The sequence below is a fragment of the Octopus bimaculoides genome, chromosome 6 (genome assembly GCF_046866305.1).
Source record: "Octopus bimaculoides isolate indiv1 chromosome 6, ASM4686630v1, whole genome shotgun sequence".
Taxonomy (NCBI): Eukaryota; Metazoa; Mollusca; class Cephalopoda; order Octopoda; family Octopodidae; genus Octopus; species Octopus bimaculoides.
Window position 1 is genome coordinate 21922102 of NC_142933.1, and position 24784 is coordinate 21946885.

The window sequence follows — 24784 nt, forward strand, 5'->3', positions numbered from 1 at the left end:
GTGGGTCAAATAATGCTGCCCGAACAATGGGTTCTGGGCGATGTGTGTCGCGAAACTCGAGAAGTTGTTCCTTTCGTCATACCTTTTCGGGATTATAACACACTTCATCAATCAATTCTGCCAGGAACAACTACTTACAGTGGCCTATGGTATGCATACTCCTACCTTTACTTTTTGCTCTAACACCTGTGTAGACTGAAATATAATAAAAAAAGAAATTAAATGAGTTAAGGGAAATAACTCAAATGGACCAACGGAATGTATTTGAATGAAGCAAATTGTTTTCCACCCCGGAAGAAGGCAACAGCAGTAGGCAACGTGGTGCGATGGCGCTTTCTACGAAACATTTTGATAACGACGACCAATATTTACTGGTGGCTAAATTGGACAATGTCCGCAATATGTCCAATCTTCTCAAGGCCGTCAACTTCAAAGATGTAAGTTTATTTCAGTGTTGTAAATGAACGCCTGGGATTGCTGAACTATAGTTTGGCGACGAGTTATAATAATTCATAAGTAGTCAACAAATGAAAATAATCACCCGAATGCACGAGGGAGTCTCTATAAGGCTCACTCTGCTAGAAGTGGCAGCCAAACTATGATAATATAATTATTGTCTTTTATATCGTCAACAAAAATAAAATGGGACAAACAGCATGACGAGGGAGCATCTACGTTATAACTCGTCTGCTAGAAATAGCAGCTGAATCCGGCACCGACTGTCTTAAAATGTAAAGTGCACATCGAGTAACATGGTTCCGACGCATATTGCCCTGATTTAAAGACCTGGTGGTTTTGGTTTGAATGTCTGTGATAACACATCTGCTTTATCATGGTTGATATAGGTTTAAACAACTTATTTGAGCTTTAATTGAGAAAAAAACATTTTTTTACTGATATAGAAAACAGACTGCAATTTTCTACTGATAAATAGTAATATAAAATATTTTAAAAAATTTTATAGTAAATTCTCCTTCAATTCTTAATTCTGTCGAAGTTAATTAGTCATGTGTACTTATATGTCGTGTTAAGTTAGAGATTTTGTGGGTTAGTGATAATATATTAACACCAAAAAATGGCAAAAACTTTGAGTAACTCCGCATCCAACTTAATATACTGAAATGCGGGAAAATATTCTACTCTGCTTAATGTAAATGAATTTCCTCTAAAATATTTTTCTAATTCACTGTTATGAAAAATACATTTCTTAGGTTTAAGGTTAAAAGATTCGACGATCGCCAAAGATTCTTAAACGGCTTCTAACTCCAAAGAGTTATTTCAGTGTACTAGAATATCGCGCCAAAATGTTATTTACAACGTTTCGGTACTACTAAAGCAGCGCGGACCCGAACGTGCAGTCGCGCGTCCGCGCTAGCTAGTTTTGCGTGGTCGATCCTAACCCTAACCCTGTCCCTAACCCTAACCCTATCCCTAACCTGCGTGTGCAAATGAATACGTGTTTAGGGTTAGGGTTAGGATCGACCACTCACGACTAGCTAGCTCGGACGCGCGACTGCGCGTTCGGGTCCGCGCTGCTTTAGTAGTGCCCAACGTTTCCATAGAAATTTGCCAAAATGTAAACACAGGTGTAACAAGCCTGGATGACTGGAGAATTTCAGGATCCTGAATAGAAGAAAAAGTACTTGGATGAGTAATAAAAAATAAAAGTAAAGGGAAAACACGGGACGATAAAAGCCGATGTGTATCTATATCTCCAAAGGTGGATTTGGGACTAAATTACCGTCGGGAATACAACTAACTGTACACTGAGGTGCAGCTGTATAAACTTACCTAACTGGTAATTTATGTCAACGATCCATTTTAAGTTTCACTTCAAGCCCTATAGTTTGTTATTTTGTTCGAGAGGTTCGTATGAGTTTGACATTCTTGTATTTTTTTGAAGAGAATATGTATGTGTGCTGCGTGTTATATGTATTTGTATGTGTGTGTGTGTATTGCTAGCATATTTAGCTCGTTTTAGCTCGTTTTAGACAAAAACTGCTAAGGCCTCGCTGGAGCATATATGCATGTAACATTTTTAACTTTTGACATGTTTGGACAAGTTTTCCAACATGTACAGATGAACTACCTGTCTTTCTACTAACAATCTCATACAGTGTATTATGAACCAGCGGGAATACATAGAAATAACTGGATCTAGCCATAATGACATGGGACACATTCAATTTATTATGGGAAGGGTCATTAAGGAAACTAAATAACCACTATCAAATAAGAGACTCAAGACGTAATAAGGCTTATAATAAATATTTGTTATAATGATTCGTAATAAACTGTGCGACCCGTATTTAAACGTGTCTAACACGAATTCAATTGAAAGAAACAGGCTGCAGGTTGTCGCAAATTGTGTGTGTGTGTGTCTAGATGCCTAATATAAGCACACGCCCTGGTTCTATTTCCCTTATTTCATTATTATTAGTCAATTAGTTAAACATTTAACTAATCAATTATTTGATTAGTAGTTCAGTCAATCAATCAGCTAGGTTCGTCAAGGTCTTTTCATTGCATTTTCAACCTCATCTCTACTCCAGGTCTGCTGTATAAAGTTCTAAAGTTTATATGTCCATTCTTTTTTCCTTGCGACATTGTTTTACAGCTAGATACCCTTCCTATCATTAACCCTTACCTGTTTCTCAGCTAAGATATCTACATGTCTTCAAAGGCAGAAAGCCAGTGGACAATTTATCGATAGGTGAAATGACAATATTGTAGTAACTCATGATTTTCAGAAAAGTGTAAATGTATACAAATATACAAACACACACACACACACACACACACATACACACACACAATGGGCTCCCACACAGTTATCCTCTATCAAATCCACTCACAAAGTCTTATTCACTCCTGGACTACAGAAGAAACACAGCCATGGTACTACGCAGTGGGACTGAACCCTGAACATTGTAGTGGGGAAGCACACAACAATGTCTCTTCTACCCTTTTAACACATTTACTTGAAGTATCACTGAATTTGAACCAATACATAATATAGTTCTGAAATGGTGTGTCCTTCAACAGGAATCTAGGTGCATCATATTAATTTATTTTAAACATATTTTAAGGCTTTTGACAATCCACATTAGTGGCTTGGTCCTTTTGAAAACTGTTATTCACAATTTTGTTAAAGTGGTTAGAGTTAGAAAGGGCATCCAGCCATAGAAACCAAGCCAAATTAGACTGAAACTGGTGCAGCTCTCCCGCTTGCCAGCATGGAAAACAGTCATTAAGGGATGATGATGATGATTAATAGAATAAGGTATGAAATATATTTTAAAGTTTTTACTTTAAAATGTAACATTTAACTCTGTACATATAGGTACAGACATGACTATGTGGCAAAGAGCTTATTTCCCAACCATCTACTATGGCCTTGGGCCAACCAAAGCCTTGTGAGTGGATTTGGCGGATGTGTATGTGTGTGAGTTTGTGTCTCCCTGTTTTGATATTGCATGATAGCTATAAATAAATGTAACTGACTTGTAAGCAGTATCATTTGTTTCCTATCTTCTGTGAAAACCTAATGAAATATTATGTTGTTTGGTTACAAGTGAGGGTTGGCAACTGGAAGAGCATCCAGCTGTAGAAAATCTGCTTCAAGAAATTCTGTCTGACCCATACAAGCATAAAAAAGGGACATTAAAACAATGATGACGAGAAGGAGGAGTGTGCCAGTAATTTTTTGTTTGTTTTCCAGTATATCATAAAGCTAAAGAGATTGAGAGTCACTAACTTAAGGAAGCTGGAGGGGTTATATAAAACAATTATATGATAAACTTTCAACATTTGTTTCTTGTTTTCCTTAGGTTGCTACAGTTTTTGCTAGTGAGCTTGGTCTGAAGGTGACAGTTGAGGACTTCAAATGCATCCAAGGCAATGCTTTCATACAGTCGGCCATATTTCATGAATACACAATCAAAGAAGAACAGTTGACCTTCAAAATCAACCTTAATGTTCTGTTGGTATGACAGTTTTATTTTTGTTGTTGTTGTTGTTTAGCCACAGGCCAGGCCTGACGGAGCAAAACTATAATCAAAGGCATTCCATATTCAAGATAGTTGAGTGTGGAATAAGTGAGATTGTTTTGCTATCCTGATTATACAGGGCTAGTTCTCTCATCCAGTTTCTATATCACTAAACAAATGGGACAAAGTTCTCTCTTGTCACTGGAGAGATGCTATTCGTTGTAGTTAATTTTCCCTGAAAAGCCTTTCTAACCACACCACCATACCTGCACCTATATATATATATATATATATATATATATATATATATATATATATATATATATGTAAATATTGATTTCAAATTTTGGCACAAGGCAAGCAATTTCAGGGAAGAGGTAAGTTGATTGCATTGACCCCAGCACTCAACTGGTACTTACTTTATTAACTCCGAAAAGATGAGAGGCAAAGTTAACCTTAGCAGAATTTAAACTCAGAACTTGAAGATGGACGAAATGCCGCTAAGCATTTCTGCCAGCTCACCATCTTATGTAAATATTGATTGAAAAACTCATAAGATGCCCATTGAAGTACTTACAGTTAAAATATTCATAAATGGTCATTCAAATACTTTGAAAATCATTTAAAATACTCATAATTAGTAATTAAAATACTCATGGTTACTCATTAAATTGCTTGTAGATGGTCATTAAAATAGTTGGTGTAGGCATGGCTGTGTGGTTAAGAAGTTTGCTTTCCAACCACATAGTTGTTGGATCAGTCCCACTGTGTGGCACCTTGGGCAAGCATCTTCAGCTATAGTGTGAGGCCAATCAAAGCCTTGTGAGTGGATTCGGTAGACAAAACCGAAAAGAAACCCATCTTGTGTGCATGCTTCCTTGTCTTGACTTCCTGCAATTGTTGTAAACAAACCTCACCATCATACAAGTGGTGTAATTCATTTCCATTCTTCCTTGAAAGTATGCCTAGTCATGGTACTTTACTTACAAACAGGTGAGAGATGGTGACAGGAGGGCATCCTGCTGTAGAAAATATGTTTTGTCAAATTCTATCTGTCTCATGCAAATATGGAAAAGTGGACATAAAAACAATGATGATGTTGACGATGGTCTTTAAAAGAAATTAGAAGATATTCCATCACTTTGGACCTCAACACTGTCTCTTTGCTGTCTTGTAGGAGTGTCTGACTATTTTTGGTAGCAGCTCAGTCACTGGTGTGATGACCAGCCTCAAGATGTGCTACAGTGGTTATGGGTCACCACTGGTGCTGATGTGAGTAGAGTTATTGTTTTAGTCATCTTGATTTGTGGGTGTTGGTTGTGTATTTTCTCTATGCATCTTTGTGTTTGTGTATATGTTTCGTGTCTTGCTGTATATGTATTTATATGTATATGTATGTGTGTGACATCACAAGGACATTATCATAAAGCCGGCCGACAAGGGTGGAGCTGTGGTGGTGTGGCGTGCAGACCTCTACAAGGCTGAAGCTATCTGCCAACTTCAAGACACCTCCTTCTATTGCCCTCTGCCCTCCAATCCCACACCTAGCTACCAACACACTGTGTCCTCCACTATCCATGACCTCATCTCCTCCTCTCATCTCCCTCTCACCACTTCCAAACTCATTGTCCGCACTCCAGGTACCCCCACCATTTACTTCCTTCCCTTAATCCACAAGCCCAACAACCCTGGATACCTCATCGTCTCCGCCTGTACCTGCCCCACAGAACTGGTCTCAAAATACCTTGACCGTGTCCTTGCCCCCCTATTGGCTTCCCTCCCTTCCCACATCCATGACACTAACCATGCTCTCCATCTTTTCAACTCTTTCTCCTTCCCTCCTGGACCTTCTAAACGTCTTTTCACTCTTGATATCAAGAGTCTATATATGGTGATCCCACACAACCAAGGACTTCTTGCCCTCAGCCACTTCCTAGACCTTCAACCCAACCCCCAACCTGACACATCCACACTTCTTTGTCTGGCTGAACTTGTTCTCTCCCTCAACTACTTCTCGTTCACAGTGGAGTTTTACCAACAGGTCTCAGGAGTGGCCATGAGAATGAGAATGTGTCCCAACTATACAAATCTGTTCCTTGGCTATGTTGAGGCCCAAATATTTTGAAGATTCACTGGTCCCACTTCCAAACTATATGGTCGTTATATTGATGACTGTATCGGTGCAACCTCACTCTTCTCCCGTGAACAACTAGAATCCTTCTTCTCTTTTGTCCAATCCTTCCATCCTGCTCTCGAATTCTCCTGCACTATTTCCAACACTTCCATCTCCTTTCTTGATATTTCAGTAAACATATACAACTCCACTCTCACTACAAACACACCAACTCAGACTCATAACTCAAATTCTCCTCCTCCCACCGTACCCACACCAAGCTCTCCATCACCTACTCCTAATTCCTCCATCTGCACAGGCTCTGCAGTGACAACCATGACTTTGAAACTCAGTCTCAACTCATGGCTTGCCACTTCATCCTTCATGGATATCCCCTTGCCAGAGCATGTTCCATGGACCATGCTTCTGCTCTCTCTCCCTGCACCTACCCTGCCATTGCCCATCTCCTATTTTCCCTCACCTACCACCCCTCCACCCTGCCTCTCCAATGCACCATTCTTTGAGCCTTCCGGCGACTCCAGTCCGACCCCTCCATTTCACACATCTTCCCCAACCTACCCCTTCCCACTTTCAAACAAGCCCACAACCTACGTGACCTCCTGGTCCACAGTTTCTTCCCTAACCCCACCTCTCAATGTGACTCGTTCCCTTGCTCCCGCCCACGCTGCCGCACTTGCCCCTACCTCTCCAACACCACCATCCTCACAGACACCCATCATCGTCCCTATCATATCACTGACTCCTTTACCTGCACTTCTAGCAACGTCATTTACTGTTTCTCATGCCCTTCTCTGTACATGGGTCAAATGGGATGCTGCTTGGCTGACTGATTCACGGAGCACCTCCGAGACATTAGACTCAGCAATGACAACCCTATCTTGCACCATTTCTGCTCTACCAGTTATTTATTACAACACCTGTCTGTGTTAAAATTGTCTTTGCACAGGGGCCATTCGACACGCATTTGCCATGAACAAGAATTAATATTCTCTCTTTGCTCCTTTCTGCCACATGGGCTCAACTGTCCTCTCACCTTCATCTGACTCCCCTCCTCTCCTCTCTTCATCTGACACCTACTTCTTCTGTTCACTCCTACCTACCTTCTCTCTTCATTGATACCATCCTCCATCCACACCACACATGCCACTCCCACATACCCTACCTCCACTCCCACATCCTCACCCCAGACCTACACCCCACCCTCACATCCCCACACCTCCACATACCACCACTCCACACATACTAGCAATGACCACTTCCCAGTACCAACACCACGCACATTACTGACATACACGTTTACACATCAACACATCAAAGTCACTAGCCACTATCCACATGCACACACTTACACACTCTCACTTACACACTCTCACATACACACGCACCCGCACTTTTGTTTTGGGATCACCAGTATTTTATTATCTCCCCTTCTTCCTAGCTCTCCTGTCCAATTTTCTCAATATTTAATTTCTGTACATCACACCTAACACTTTATATATATATATATATATATATATATATATATATATATATATATATATATATATATATATATATATGTGTGTGTGTGTGTGTGTGTATGTATGTATATATGTCTATATATATATATGTATGTATGTATGTATATATATATATATGTCTATATATATATATATACATATATATGTCTATATATATATATATATATATATGTCCTTACTCCATATTGCCTTCCGAAAGTGCCACCAACTCAATAATCAAGGCTATTTTTGTCAAATCAACCGTGCCATAGGATCAAGACATTGCATATTTCAGTATAGCTGGGTAACACAAGCACTTGTTCTGCCTTTATGTGCTTACTCATGTGTGTGTATTCAAGCACAGATGTGGTGGTTACGTGGTAAGAAATTTAATTTTCAACCACATGGTTCCAGATTCAGTCCCACTGTGAGGTACATTTGGCAAGTGCCCTCTACTTTAGTTCTGGGTCTTGTGAGTGAATTTGGTAGACAGAAACTGAAAGAAGCTTATGTGTGTGTGTGACACACCCATACAGACATACATATTGCATATATATATATATATATGTGTGTGTGTGTGTACATATTTTATGACATTTGGCAGAATCATTAGCATGACAGGCAGAATGCTTAGCAGCATTTCGTTCATCATTACGTTCCGAGTTCAAATTCTGCCGAGGTTTACTTTGCCTTTCATATTTTGAGAATAGTAACAATTGAGCACTGGGGTCGAAGTAATCGACTTTCCTCCAACCCCGAAATTGCTGGCCTTGTGCCAAAATTCGAAACAATTTATGGTTACATAGATCATAATAAAAATACGAGTTATTCCCCTTGCATTATGTATAATCCAGCTCAAATCAAAACTTTAAAAACTTTAAAAGTTTGCATGTCTGTTTTAAAATACTTCTACATAACCTAGCTATCTGTTTTCTTAATATATTATAGAATAAGTTCTTTAATGATTTGAAACGTAAAACTTTAAACAACAATTGTTTGCAGTTCCCACTTCAAGTGACCTGTGTCTGTGTGTACCAACACTTACACATGTACACACACACACACATATATGTATATATGTGAAGGTGCATGGCTCAGTGGTTAGGGCGTCGAGCTTACGATCGTGAGGTTGTGAGTTCGAATCCTGGACCAGGCTGTGTGTTGTGTTCTTGAGCAAGACACTTTATTTCACGTTGCTCCAGTCCACTCAGCTGTAGAAATGAGTTGCGACATCACGGGTGCCAAGCTGTATCGGCCTTTATCTTTCCCTTGGATAACACTGGTGGCGTGGAGAGGGGAGACCGGTATGCATGGGCGACTGCTGGACTTCCATAAACAACCTTGCCCGGACTTATGCCTGGGAGGGTAACTTTCTAGGTGCAATCCCATGGCATTCGTGACCGAAGGGGGTCTCAGCAGCATATACATACATATATATATATATATATATATATATATATATATATATATATATATATATACATGTGAGGGTGCATGGCCTAGTGGTTAGGGTGTTGCACCCATGATTGCAAGATCATGGTTTCAATTCCGAGGTCAGGTGGTGTGTTGTGTTCTTGAGCAAAACTCTTCATCTCATGTTGCTCTGTGATCACTTCAACACCTGATGTGTGGTACACTGTGCACTAAACTCCGCTTGCGAAGACCTGTTGAGGCAAGTGAAATCAAAATTGAAATCGAACTAAATTCGACGACTGGCACCCATGCCAACGTCGTCTCCTTCATTGGACACGAAACTCAGCTTGCAAAGACTTATTGGAGCCTGGTGTAGCCATCAGGTTTCACCAGTCTTCAGTCAAATCGTCCAACCCATGCTAGCATGGAAAGCGGACGTTAAACGATGATGCTGATATATATTGTATATATAAATATATATATATATATATATATATATATATATATATATATATATATATATTTATATATGCAATATATATGTGTATGTATATGTATATACGTCTGTATATATATATATGTGTATATATATATGTCTATGTATATATATATATATGTGTGTGTGTGTGTATAATTAAAATTAATCAAAGGACATACCAATTATGTCTACCTGCTGGAAATAACACTCAAAACTCTTATTTAAATTGCCAAAAAGAACACTGATAATAACTACAGAAATCAACGGTCTGCAGGTAAATAGGCTAAGATAAACTCTCAACATACATTCAAGTATTTGGACTCACATGGACAGGCATTATAGCATCACCTTCCTCAACATGCATTATCATGATGGAAAGCCTCAACCTGTCACGTCAAAGTCTGCACTGCATCTGATTTATTTTGCGCCGAATCATGGCAGCTGCCAGTGTGAGAATAATTTCAATATGGAGCAAATAATTCAGGAGAAAATATTTGCAAAGATATTATTGATGCTGTTATTATCTAGTGTAGCAATTAAAAATGATAATAACAGAATCAATAATATAGTCAATTGCAATCCCAAAAGCCATTATATAGCTGAAGGATTAAAATTAATCAAAGGACATGCTATGTCTACCTGCTGGAGATAACGGTCAAAACTCATTTAAATCACCAAAAAAAACACTGATAGTAACTACAGAAATCAACCGTCTGCAGGCAAATGGGCCAAGACAAACTCTCAACATGTGAATATTGTTGGTGGTACTGCTGTTTAGCCGTAGCTTGTCCAGAAATTTATGATCAAAGAGATTCTTGTCATAACTTCTAACATCATCTCTTCTTTATCTGTCACACACTTATACAATGCACACTCTCTGTCTCTCTCGTCCAGTCATGCACTCTGTATTTTATCATATCGTCATCATCATATGTCTGTTTTCCATGCTGAGGGGCTGTTCAGGTTCTTTGTCTGTTTTGGCATGGTTGCCCTTCTTAACACCAACCACTTTACAGAGTGTACTGGTTGCTTTTATGCAACACCAGCACAGGTACTTTTTATGTGGCACCAGCACCTATGAGCCCATGGAATTAGGGATGGTCAACTGGAGAGGGTTACAGGGGGAAAGCCTATAATTCAGTATAAATATTTCTCTTGCTCTTTTTGTCATCTATGTGCCTGGCCAGACTGGAGGAAGATGGTGTCCTCACAGACTGCAGCATCAAAACTATGGAACCAGAAGAAGTATTGGACTTCGATTTCTGCACTGAGAATGTTGTCAACAAAATCATCATGAAGGTAAAAGCAGGGACTCACTGGATCCCTTAAATTTCTACCATTCTCTAAAGTATAAATGTGTATAGGGATGACGTTTTTAGTTTGCCAAGTTATGATAACCATTCAATATATTGTTATATATTCTAACAATAGATATTAGTCTCTTCTGCTATGGCCTCAGGTCAGTCAATAACTTGTGAATAGAATTTGTTAGACAGAAACTCTGTGTGTGTGTGTGTGTGTGTACTGCAGTGTTACTGTGGTGTAAGTGTCTTGTACTATAGCCCCAGATTGCACAAAACCTTGTGAATGAATTTCATGATCAGACACTGAAAAATGTTTGCTGTGTGTATGTGTGTATTTGTTTATATTTGTGCTTGACTAAAGTTGGTATGGGTTACTGACAGGAAGAGCATCCAGACATAAAACAATGCCTCAGTAATGTATTCACCTAACCCATGCTAGCATGGAAGAAAGACGGACATAAAACAAACAAATGAATATATATGTTTGTGTCTATGCTTATTTGAAGATGTTCCCCAATAGCTGTAGCAGGAAGTAATGGTACCTGTTATACATCAAGGTACACTCTTGACACATTCACCGCTACAATCTTTTATTCATCATCATCATCATTTAACATCTGCTTTCTATGCTAGCATGAGTTGGACGATTTGACTGGGGACTGGCGAACCAGATGGCTACACCAGACTCCAATCTGATCTGGCAGAGTTTCTATAGCCAGATGCCCTTCCTAACACCAACCACTCCAAGAGTGTAGTGGGTGCTTTTTACGTGCCAATACCATGTATTTCGCATAGTCACACCGCATACTCTTTAATTACAAAGAAATGTAATTTTTTAAATATTTTTACAATATTACAGTATTAAACTTGAATATTTAGCACTCATGTTATTTAAATATCCTTGAAACCATGTCAAAAATATAGAATAACATATTTACTCAAATTATGAAAATGTATCACCAGTAGTGTACATGGCAGTTGTGTGAAGTTTGCAATGAACCACAGGTGGTACACGTAGCAGTTAACATGTTAAATACAATATCTTTCCTTAGAACAAAACACTGTATTTTGTAGCAGGAAGTGTTAGTGTTTATTGTTCAGCTAGGTTGATTGATTATGTAATTTCTTGTTTATGAAGACACAGCACAATGACAGTAGCAGGAAACGATAGTACATATTTTACAGCTAAGTAGGCAGTGGTAAGTAGAGTGTCTTGTATGCAATAACTGTAGCAGGTGTGGAAGTAATCTTTGCATTTCTGACTCAAGTCCACTACCACACAGCCACTCTTGTGGGGCTAGAGGACTTTGGTCCACACCATATTTCAATGCTTGAGTCCATATCATATTTAAATACTGTCTCCTTTTCTCATTACAGTCAGAATGTCTTCGTGAAGCATTCAGTGAATTAGATATGACCAGTAGTGTTTTAGAGTTTCTTCTCTCACCTGATCCACCATACTTCAGGATGTCTACGTTTGGAAATGCTGGACGCACACATGTAAGTTTGTGATTTTGGTTTAGCAAGGTTCCGTACAGAAGTATGTTTTGTTGTGTGCTCATGTCTTAGTATTTATTTACAAATCTATTTGTCTGGCAGTCAATATGCACTGTTATCAATTATTAATGTTTGTCTTTTCACAAAAGGAAGTTTCACTTCCTTGTCAGGTCAGAGTTGCCTCTCTTCTGGTAAATCAAAACTATAAACAGGAATGTATTAGATTCATACTCAGAGAAAGTTTAAGATGGTAAAAAAAGAGGGGTTGTGACATTTTCGGCACAGCTCATCATCAGAAAAAGGTAAAAGTTTAGAGATAAGGAAAAGAATAGCCTGAGAAAAGCACGTGTCATTGTTGATGAAAACTAAGAGTTTGAAATGAATGCATCCATTAGGCCAATGAAGGGTACTTTGAGCTGACAATGACTTTTTTTGACATATTTTTGTCTTGAGCAAGAATTTTTTCTTCGTGAGAAACTACAGTAAAAAGTCTCATAGTTTCAGATATCTCTTAAACATATTTGAACTGTTTTTTTGTTTGTTTACTCTCAGTTACTGTTTTGTGCATCTCATATATTTTTATATATGGGTTGGACTTGCTGTTGCCAGCATGGAACGTGGACATTAAATGATGATGATATGTGTATATATCACACAAATATATATATATATATATATATATATATATACATGCATGTAAGATACAATGCAAAAGGTACAGCATACCTAAAAAAGGAACACGTGTGCATATGCATGCATGTGTCTATACATTTGTGTGTGTGTGTACATATATATAACTAAATTCGACAACTGGCCCCCATACCAACGTCTCCTCCATTGGACACTAAACTCTGCTTGCGAAGACCTGTTGGGGCAAGCGAAAGCAAAATCGTGATGGCACCACTGTTCGAGCGTGATCATTACCAGCGTCGCCTTCCTGACACTTGTGCCGCAGCTTTGCGTTCCTGGCACTTATGCCGGGGGCATGTGAAAAGTCATTCGAGCAAGATCGTTGCCAGTTTCACTGGACTGGCTCCTGTGCAGATGGCACATAAAATACACCATTTTGAGCGTGGCCGTTGCCAGTACCGCTTCATTGGCCTTCGTGCCAGTGGCATGTAAAAGCACCCACTACACTCTTGGAGTGGTTGGCGTTAGGAATGGCATCCAGCTGTAGAAACTCAGCCAAATCAGATTGGAGCCTGGTGTAGCCATCCGGTTTCACCAGTCTTCAGTCAAATTGTCCAACCCATGCTAGCATGGAAACGGACGTTAAACGATGAAGAAGAAAGAAGATATATATATATTAGTTGTGTGTTGGTTAACTAGATATTTCCTATCTGAAGGCTTCATTCAGTCGACAAAGTATGAAGAAATATTCAGGTTTACAACGTACAATTATAATAAATTCTACACAAATTCAAACACAGTGTGTATTGAGCCATCTGCATTTTTTCTTAAAAACACAAAACAAATACCACATATGTATATATATATAGTGTTGTGTGGGTATGATGTTTACTCGCCAACTACTTGGTTTCAGGTTCAATCTCACTGTGTAGCATTTTGGGCAAGTGTCTTAGTATTATAGCCCTGGGCCAAACAAAGCTTTTTGGTAAAATGAAACTGAAAGAAACCTGTTGTATTTATGTGTTTGTTTGTGTCTTCTTGTCATGACATTGCAGAATAGTTATGGACATCACTGTCATACCAGGTGTATCCCTTGATTCTAGACTTTCTTTAAAATATGTCTGTTCATGGGGAACTGTTTCCTTACTTGGAAATTGGTGAGGGTGACAGGAAGGGTATCAGACCATAGGTTAATCAGCTTCAATGAATACTATCTGACTATTGCAAGCATAGAGAAGTAGATATTAAAGCAATGATGATGATGTTGACTTACACACACACACAGACAGGCCTAATACCACAAAATATTTTGTTGCACCCTCTACTGATTCTTTCAATCTAGCATATATCAAATTTTCTTTGTCTTCCAGTCTGATTTTCCACGAGATTCTGATATGATTGAATCTTTCCAGTGCCAAGCTACCCAGACTAATAGGTAATTATGTAGGTTAGTTACTCTTTGACTGTAAAGCAGTGTGTGTGTATGTCTGTCTGTCTGTATGTATGTATGTATGTATATATATATATATATATATATATATATATATATATATATATGTGGATGTTGTTTAGAGAGAATGGGCTGCACCAGGCTCCAGTTGTGTTTTGGCATGATTTCTATGGTTGCTGGATGCTCTTCCTGACACCAACTATTTTACAGGATGTACTTTTTATGTGGTACCAGCACAGATGCTTTTTACGTGGTGCCGGTATGTGTGTGTGTATGTATGATTGTATATATATGTATGTGTTTATTGTGCAGGTATGGCGGTGTGGTTAAGAAGTTCACATTCCAACCACATGGTCTTTGGTTCCATTCTACTGTTTTGGTATCTTGGGTAAATGGCTTCTACTATAGGCCTGGGTCATCCAAAGCTTTGTGAGTGGATTTGACTGGCAGAAACTGAAGGAGGCCTCTGTGTGTGTGTGTATTGGGGGTTCTCTTAATCTTCACATCATGCTATAGTTGTAAACAAGTATCACCGTCATATATGCAGTGTCCTTTGTTTCCCATCTTCCCTAGAAGCATGTCTGGCCATAGGGAAATATCTTGCTTGGAAACAAGTCTTCTTCAATTATTTTATTTCTATCTGAACCGTGCAAGCATGGCAAAGTTGACATTAATGCAATAGTGATATACAGGGTGATCCGAAAGTAACTCCCTATTCTAAAATGACTAATATATTTTTGAAGTATAATTTCTCCAATTAATGAATATGAGAAGAAAGTATATTACATGGACTTTTATTTAAAATTCAATATGGGCACCATCATTCGCCACCAGCTTTTCAAGTCGACCATGAACCGCATCAACTGATTTCACAAGAAACTTTTGTGGGATGGAACTAATAACTTCACGTAGTCTCCCTTCAAGTTCTTCCAGATTTCTTGGTTTGGTTGAGTAGACTTGTTCTTTCAACCAACCCCAAAGGAAAATGTCGCAGGGTGTTAAGTCAGGACTTCTGGCTGGCCATTCGTGTGAACCACGACGACCCATCCATTTTCCAGGAAATTGGGCATTCAGCCATTCACGAACAACAATAGCAAAGTGTGGAGGAGCACCATCTTGCATGAAAATTAAATCTTCAATATTGTCCCAAGCACTGATAATTGGCCAAATTTCATCTCTCAACATAGTGAGGTACCTTTCAGCGTTCATGGTCGAAGTCATTCCACACCATACCGTTATCTTGGGTCAATTCTGCATTTTTTCACTGGTAACACAAGGATGTTCTCCCGCCCAGTAGTGGCAGTTATGACGGTTTACAAACCCACCTATGTGGAATACAGCTTCATCACTCCAGAGAATATTTTTTAAGAGATCGGGCCAATCTCTAAACCAAGCCAACATCATCTCTCCAAACTCCATACGAATGTCGCAGTCTTCGGCAGAGAGTGCTTGGCAGTAGTGTGGCTTCCAAGCACGCCATTTAAGCTCATTTTTAAGCACATTACGTACACAGCGAAACGAGAACCCACTTTCTTTTGCTGCTTGTCGAATTGACTTTTGTGGGCTATGGGTAAACATTTTTTGAACAACTTGCACTACCTCAGGGTCTCTGAATTTGGAAGAGCGACCGCTTCTTTGAGTATCAGTCACAGATCCTGTAGTCATGAGTTTTGCATGACAATTCTTGATTGTCTTTGGGTCAATTTGAGCATGTCTTCCCTTAATGGTTCTCTACCATCTTTGCACTTGAACAATGGATCTCCAAACTTCGTAACGTGCAGCTATCTGGGCGCGTTCCTGTACAGTAAGACGTCCAGCCATTTTTGTAGGGCTTTGAAATTTCAAACAAATTAACAAGATTAAAAACCAAATTCATATAACAGATCTGAAAAGAAAACAAAAGCATAGGTTTAATTGCCACACATTAAGTAACATACACACAAAAATTGAAAAACATATTACAGCATTTGAATAAATTATAATTATTTTAGAATAGGGAGTTACTTACGAATCATCCTGTATATGTATGCATGTATTTTTTGGAGCTGGATTTTCTACAGGGAGCATGCCCTTGCTTACCCCCAACCTCAGTTTGTAGAGTGGTCTTGAGACCAAGGCCTCTACTCCGATTTTTAAGAAATGTACCTTATGATATTTTGATATCATATTATCTCTCTTTATGCCAAGGAAAACTTTGCCATTTGATAAAGAGAAATTGATGAAATGAGTACCAGACAAAATACTGTAACAGGAGCTAGGGATATAATTGCCTCTAAAACCATTTAAAGTTGCTGCCCCAGTATGTTTGCCAAGTCTGAAACTAGTTAAAGAATATTCCAGAATTGTAAATTCTGAATTTTCAAAAATTTTCTTTTTCAGGTATAAAATCTTACTTTTAAAGCCATCAGTGAAAGCACTGGCCATCTCTTCACGTGTTTCCATCAGGGTTGACAGACGTGGCTTCCTTTCTCTCCAGTTTATGATAAAAAATGAAGATGGACAAGTCTGTTTTGTGGAGTTTTATGTAAGTTTTCCCTTCATTGATTTCTTAATGTTGCTGTTGTTAAGGCTGCAAGCTGGCAGAGTTGTTAGCATGCCAGACAAAATTCTTCATGGAATATATCCTGGTTTTATACTCTGTTCAAATTCTGCCTAGGCCGACTTTACCTTTCATTCTTTTGAGGTTGATAAAATAAGTATCAGTTGGGCACTGAGATCGATGTAATCAACTACCCGACTCTCCCCAAATTTTACACTTTGTGCCTATAGTAGAAAGTAAAAAGGGTTATCATTGCTGTTGTTGAGAAGAAAAAGACTGTGTTATGGCTCAGATTACAAGTTCAACACTCATCTGATATTTTTACCTGTTTGTTCAAATGTATATTATTCTTGTATATGTACAATCATGCACATATGAGGAGCTCCTATATGAGCATTTGACCTGTTTGAAAAAGCAATCAAATCTCTTTCAAATTGCATTATATTATCCTGAAAAAAAGTGTACACATTGGATAATGTAGTCCTAGATATGCTATATCTGAAAAAGAAGTAGGATGATGATGGCTGAAATGTCCTTAGTCATAATTCTGCTCAATCACAGCTAACTTGGGATTAAAGAATGGCAGCATATTTACCATTGTTAACATCTACATTTTTCATGTTACCATATGTTAAATGGGTTTATAATTCTGCATCATCTCATCTTTGAGGCCCAATGCTCTCTGGTGTAAAGCCATCATGTCTTTCTTGATCTACCTCTGTCACAGTTACCTTCCAGCATTAACTCATTATAACCTCATGTATTCATGTTTACATGTCCATACCACATAACTGTATCTTTCAAGTCTTTTAGACGTTGCTTTTAGATATATCTTTGATACCTAGCCACTGTCACATCTCTCTTGTCCTCAAAGACATCTTTTAAGTTAACATGGCACATCGAACAAACCATGCCTAACTTGCCTCTCTCCAGCCACTGGAAATCCATACAGAGTAATTTTAAATAACGCAAAGATTGATGACTTTGTTCTTAGTCTTTTAAACAGCTTCCACATTTTCAGTTTATTTTATGTACACACAAATGGTTCATCAGTGGATGTGGTGACGACTAATAGAAGAAAGCTATAAGTGCATACTGTTTCTTGGAGTAAAACAAAACAAAATAATCCACAGTAAAAGACAATGATGGTGTCATAATTAATAAGTTACATGAAGAAGCAGATGTGGTGTATAATAAATGCTAACTGGATTTCTGTATGCTTTGTCAATTCATTTTAATTAAACCTCTTATTAGTATCCTTAGTGATGACAATAGTATCAATTTTGTATTTTCTCTCTCTCTCTTGAAGAAAGGAACGAGAGTGCATCATAAAGATTGTCCCACCACCTTCCTTTGGCTAAGAAGAGACTGCAGCCTTTATCTCTTTGGTGGCTTTGGCGAAACAGATTGTATGATGGACAAGATTGAAAGGGCTGAAAACAGTCAGATTTCTCTTTGGCCAAACCTTCATAACCCTTTTCAAGTTTTACTTGAAAAGCAAAATGAGGATGGAGAAGGAAGCATTGTCTCCTAGCAAATTTGTTGAAAGGTGGATGAGTGGCAAGTATGGTCTGAATGAATAGGCCTACTCTGAACATACACCTGTAGAAGATGAGAACAGGAAGCAGGCACTTGCCTTAGTGGTCTGGATGACTGGTTTTGTGGGGTTTCCTCTGGTGCCCCTTGGAGGGCCATCTGCCATGCCAGCATGGGTTAGGTTGGACGGTTCTTATTTGAGTTATGTTTGTTATTGAGAGAGAATGGTAGGGGAGAGGCTAAAATTTAAAGTGGTGGATGTTAAAATGGAAGAGTTACCAATTCTAATTGTCAAACTGACAATTTTTATTTATTTATTTGATATTTTTTTGTCTCATCATGGAATGCAGTGTGTTCCAGATGAAGATGAAGAACCAGAAGATTGAATTTTGGTAGAGAAACCAGTTCTTAAATTGGTAAATTTACAATTATTTATTTATTTATTTTCACTATATTTTTTTATTGCTTCTTTTAGAATTTACAACAATGTCTGAGTTTTTGTTGTTTTTGCTTGGTCCCAGATCAATTCTCTGATCAAGCATATATATGATCAGGGGTGTCCTAGGTGTGACTGTCCTCTCTTTTTTTTATACAAGGGACCACATTGCTTGATGTCTCCTACTTTATTTAAGAAGGGAGGGTATGGATTGAAAGAATTGTAGCTGCTATTTCTGGCACAAATATGGCTATGTGGTTAAGAATTCACTTTGCAATTACTTGGTTCTAGGTTTGATGCCACTCTGCAACAACTTGGACAAGTGTCTTCCACTATAGTCCCAAGATGACACAGTTTATAAATGGAATCTTCTTTGATGGTCTGTACATATTTCTTAGATGATAAATTTAATGTCACCTGATTTAACATCAGCCTCGTCATCTGGCCCTTAGGTTCACAGAATTAGAACCAGATCTTTGCGCCTAATATTGAAGTGCTACTTCCTACTTCAGTAGCCTTCAAGTTGTGTGAGTTGTTTTTCCTTTGCCTGGTCCTTATTGGTCTATGAAATCCTGTAAAGTTCATTGAGTGCTGCCATTCCTTCTCACTCGGTACAAACTACAAAGAAATCAAACAACCCCAAGGAAATTCCTTTGTTTGCTTGTATAAGTGAGAGTATAATGAATGTTGAAGATTAAGGTTAAAGGTTAAGATTAACATGAATGTTAAAGAGGGAGCATCAAAGTGCTTTTACTCTTTTACTTGTTTCAGTCATTTGACTGTGGCCATGCTGGAGCACCGCCTTTAGTCGAGCAAATCGACCCCAGGACTTATTCTATCGGTCTCTTTTGCCGAACCGCTAAGTTACGGGGACGTAAACACACCAGCATCGGTTGTCAAGCGATGTTGGGGGGACAAACACAGATACACAAACATATATATATACATATATACGACGGGTTTCTTTCAGTTTTCCGTCTACCAAATCCACTCGCAAGGCTTTGGTCAGCCCGAGACTATAGTAGAAGACACTTGCCCAAGGTGCCACGCAGTGGGAATGAACCCAGAACCATGTGGTTGGTAAGCAAGCTACTTACCACACAGCCACTCCTGCAGTTCAAACTTTATTGTTACTATGTTTAAGGCTTATATCTTTGCTAGCCACAAAAACTGCTACTGCACATGGGCTGCTAAAGAGCTGTGTTGTTGTTATTATTATATTGGAGAATAGTCTTAGATACGTTGTGTCTGAAAATAAAATAGAATGATATTGTAGTTGGAACATCTTTTGATCATAAATCTTTTGAATGGGACTAAACAGACTGAAGTAATTGGACAACCAAGAAATGAGGACACTTCTTCAGGTGTGTGTCAAGGATATTCTCATATTAGTTACAGTGATGTTGCATTTGACATCAACAAAACATTTACCTGTTTTGTCATGTAAATCTAGATCAGCAACTGAAGTATTTTCTCAGCAGGGTTATGGAGTCGCTCCATAAGACTCATCAATTTATGATGCCAATGAATTCAACTTCCCTACTTGTAATTAAATTAATCATAAATTTCTTATACTGATTGAGAGCATATGATAAACAAGGTCAACATGAATCATCAGGACACGTTTTGGAATCCTAACTTGTTTAAGTTTGGGTTTAAAGGCCTATAGTTATGCTACTTTGGTTGTTTTTTATTGTATTTGTAAAAAAACTTGCAAGCAATTAGGCTTTAAATAAACCTTAGAAATTAAAAAAAGTGGCCATGTTTATCAAAGGGTAAGAGGATATAAAAGAAATAAGATGTAAGAATACTATAAAAGAAAGTCAAAGTTAAAACTACTTAACAAATTACCATTTAGAAAAAATGAAGTCAATTAGATATATAAGTCTTTGATTTCAAGATTAACGCATAGTTTCAACATAAAATTTGAGTAACTGTTAACATGAAATTGTACATTAAATGAAATAAAAATTGTAAAATATTGAACAGTTTATTCCTCTAGAATTTATTGAAGAAATATTATGTCTATTGAATAAAGGTTAAATGAAAGAAATCCTAAATTGACTAAAATCTTCTAAGTTATGAGGACATAAACAAACCAACACTAATTGCCAGTCAATGGTAGGAAGATGAACACAAAGATACACATGTGCACTCACACGCATAAATCACATACAAACCACACAGTTCTTGTCTACCAAATTCACTCACTCGTTCGTCAACTTGGGGCTATAGTAAAAGATACTTGCCCAAGATGTCACACAGTGAAACTGAACCCAAAACCATGTGACTGTAAAGCAAGCTTCTTAACCACACAGCTACATTTGTGCCTATACTATATAAATTGGAAATTTTAATACATTATATTATTTATATTTAGCTGAACTTGGAGTCAGTACATTTTTATCAACCTTGACTTCAGTAACCCATTAATTGCTTTTAAGTCCAACTCCACAGTCCAATTTCTAACCATAATGATATAGTTTTACAATGTTATAGATGAGAGATCATCAGAAATTATCTAGTATTGATAGTAACTTTAAGGAGGTGAGGGTGTTGTGTTGTACATGACTGAAGATAATCAGACACATAACTGTTTACAGACCAAATTATACTATTTTTATATTACTTTTTGTTTTTGTAGTTGTTGATGTGTTTTACATTTTATTTCATATTACTTTTATGTATTTATTTTCTCATTGTAGAAATTTCAATTCTTGAAAAGTAATAAGAACTTCAGACCATGAAGATAGAACTGGATTTTCACAGAACAGAAAATACAAGCTTCATCTTATTATGCCTACCAACTGTCTTTGGTGAAGGATTTGAACATAAAAAAAACCATAATTATGTCAGTCCAACTCATACCAGCATGGAAAACCGGCATTAATGGAAAATGATGTTAGCCATCTACCAACTTTTTCTGTTTTTCTCATAATTGCAGTAAGCGACTGTCCTCATGAACAAACTTCATTACACCCACTCACTCATGAACAAACTTCATTACATGAAACAAGGGGTAAATTTCAAAATACTTTTCTCTCTGAGGGAAAGCAAAGTGGCAGCTATAAAGTTTTGTATATTATTTGTTTGTTTTATATGGAATATTTAATTAAAATAAACTGGAAATGGTTTTCAATTTTTTAAAATTTAATTCAATTTAAATCATGCTGGTGCCATGTTAAAAGCACCCAGTACACCGAGTGGTTGGCATCTGGAAGCGCATCCAGCCATAGAAACCATGCCAGAATAGACAATGGAGCCTGGTGCACCTCCCAGCCTTACCAGCTCTGTTCAACCAATGCCAGCATGGAAGACAATGATGACTTTATCCTCAGGTCAGTTCTTATTGAACCAACCTAACACCATAGGTGTTCCAAATGTGATCATCCTGTTTCTGTTTAAAATACAATGTAAACAGAACTACATTATTATGAATACATATGTCAACTTACTTTTTTTTAAAGATTTTACTAGTATTTGATTTAAGGAAGATTTGATTGCTATTTCTAGTAGATCAAGCAACCGTGTATAAGTTCTTTTTGGCGGGGCTCATAAGATTTACCTTAACAAGTGATAGCAAAATTCTCAGCTGATGCAAGTCAGTGGAAACTACCATGAGGGTTAGACATGTTATGTAAGTGAATGCTACATGAAAAAATTTTGAGAATTAATAGTGAAAGTAATTGTGGTAAAAGCAGCTAGGAGTGAGGTTTCATCATTGAAATGATACAGGATTTAAACACATGCAGTCATTCTGTATTGCAAGTCCATACAACCCATGTCAGCATGGATTTTGCTGAGGACTGCACATGGTTCTGTATGTATACAAGGAGACTAGAGAAGTTTCATTATATATATTTCAGTGTGTCAAGGGATGCTGGTAGCTGCATCCACTATTCAAAGCTATTCTAAATACTATCTACTGTGGAGCTGAAGCATATCATCTGCCTAAAACTGTACAGTACAAAACTAAGCCCTGTCTTTTTAAATTACTATGATCCTGGATTGTAGCATGAAGAATTTGGGGGAAAATGGAAGTATATGTTATTCCTCCTAAATATTTGATTAGCTCCTTTCTGCACGACAAGTTTTCTATGAATGGTTGTGAAAACATTCTTCAGTAAAATATAGCAATGAAGTTTAAAATTTATAACAGAGTTTTCTCCCTTGTGTATGTGAACTAAATTAAATCTCGATTTCTCATGTATATTCCGAAGTTCGGATCTAATTGAAGAGACCTAAGATCAAAGACTTGCCAAGCCGTGACAACTCTGTTTTTCTAATTCCGTTTTTAAGACAGTAAAGCGTGATTTGAAGATTTTGGTGTTGTTTCTAACAAGTTCATGATGATGATTTATATTGTTGTTCAGTCTTGACTTAGCCATGATTGAACAGACAATAACTAAAGAATGGTTCCACTGACAACCGTTCCATCTTATTTATTTTTGGATATAGTATATATATATATATAGCATTTCATTATCTAATATGTCCTTCCCTTTTTTGGTAATTTGAAGGCGGTAAATTTCTAGCAGATTGAATGACATTGTAGAGGCTGTCTTTTGGCTTGTGTTAACTTGATTAGAATATGTTGCTTCTGACAAAAGTCTTATGTTTGGAGTATTAAAACTATCTTTACCTTCTCCAACAGATCCAACCAATACACCAGCTGCCCCTTTTATTTCATCTTACCTAAATATAATGAAGATATTTATCTTTTATTATTTGTGTCAAACAAATTGACCCCAGTACATTTTGTGAAATCTCATACTTATTCTGTCAGTCCCTTTTGCTGAACTGCTAAGTTGTGGGACATAAACTTCCCACATCAGTTAAGCAGTGGGTGAGGACAAAGACTCACACACATACATATGACAGTTGGCTTTTTTCAGTTTCCACCTACCAAATCCACTCACAAGAGTTGGTCAGCCTGAAGTTATAGTAGAAGACACTTGCCCAAGGTGCCACACAGTTGAGCTGGACCCAGAACTATGTGGTTGGGAAGCAAACTTCTTACTACACAGCCACTTTCTCAATAAGAGTCATTCTCATCTAGATATCATTCCCCTCAGTTTTTGAATTTGCTGAGTCTTTAATGGAGTAACTATAGCTGGTTAATTGACTTCTCTTTTCCTTGCTCAATTAAGGGTATGCATGCCTATCCTGTTATCATTGTGTAATTTTACAAAATATATATTCAGTACATATTATCATTAATGTCTGTTATTCTATGCATGCATTGAGTGGATGTAGTTTATTGAAGTAAATTTTCTTTGGCTGGCTGCCCTCCCTGTCTCCAACTCTCACCTGTTTCCAAGCAAGGTTGAATTTTCCCATAGCCAGACGTTTTTGCAGAATATTCTTTTCTGCTCTAAGCATGAAGCCTGAAATTTTGGGGGAGGGGGGGGCCAGTCGATTAGATCAATTTCAGTATGCAACTGGTACTTAATTTATCGACCCTGAAAGGATGAAAGGCAAAGTCAACCTCAACAGAATTTGAACTCAGAACATAAAGACAGACAAAATACCACTAAGCATTTCGTCTGGTGTGCTAACATTTCTGTCAGCTTGCTGCCTTGTTTTTGCAGAATATTAGAAATGAATGACACTGCTTCTGTGACAGTGATGCTCATTTACAACTACCATGCAGTATCAAGAAAAGGAAATGCAATACACCCATGTATATAAATCTTACCTTGGTGAGATTTGAACTTAAAATGTAAAAAGGTGACAAATTCTCCTGTCAAATGACCAACTAAATAATTGCTTTTAATATTTTTACATAAATGTTTCTAGCAATCAACTAAATAAAAATATAATGTCGATTACAAATTTTCAACAAGTGCAGTAATTTTAGAGGACAGTGTATGTTGATT

At 37.7% G+C, this 24784-nt stretch overlaps 1 protein-coding gene across 2 annotated transcripts; it reads left to right on the forward strand.

Annotated features, from left to right (window-relative positions):
- The first annotated feature begins 40 nt into the window (after nucleotides 1-40).
- Nucleotides 41-22044, forward strand: LOC106882824 (cell cycle checkpoint protein RAD1). Of its 2 annotated transcripts, none has more exons than XM_052968986.2 (9): nucleotides 41-149; nucleotides 3831-3986; nucleotides 5167-5261; nucleotides 10701-10812; nucleotides 12195-12317; nucleotides 14315-14379; nucleotides 16774-16918; nucleotides 18820-18885; nucleotides 21611-22044. In XM_052968986.2, the coding sequence occupies exons 1-8, from the start codon at nucleotides 147-149 to the stop codon at nucleotides 18853-18855; spliced, it is 735 nt and encodes a 244-aa protein (XP_052824946.1). In that variant the 5' UTR covers nucleotides 41-146; the 3' UTR covers nucleotides 18856-18885; nucleotides 21611-22044. The 2 variants fall into 2 exon arrangements, with proteins under 2 accessions (XP_052824946.1, XP_014789095.1); XM_014933609.3 differs by having other exon boundaries at nucleotides 130-437.
- The last annotated feature ends 2740 nt before the right edge of the window (nucleotides 22045-24784 follow it).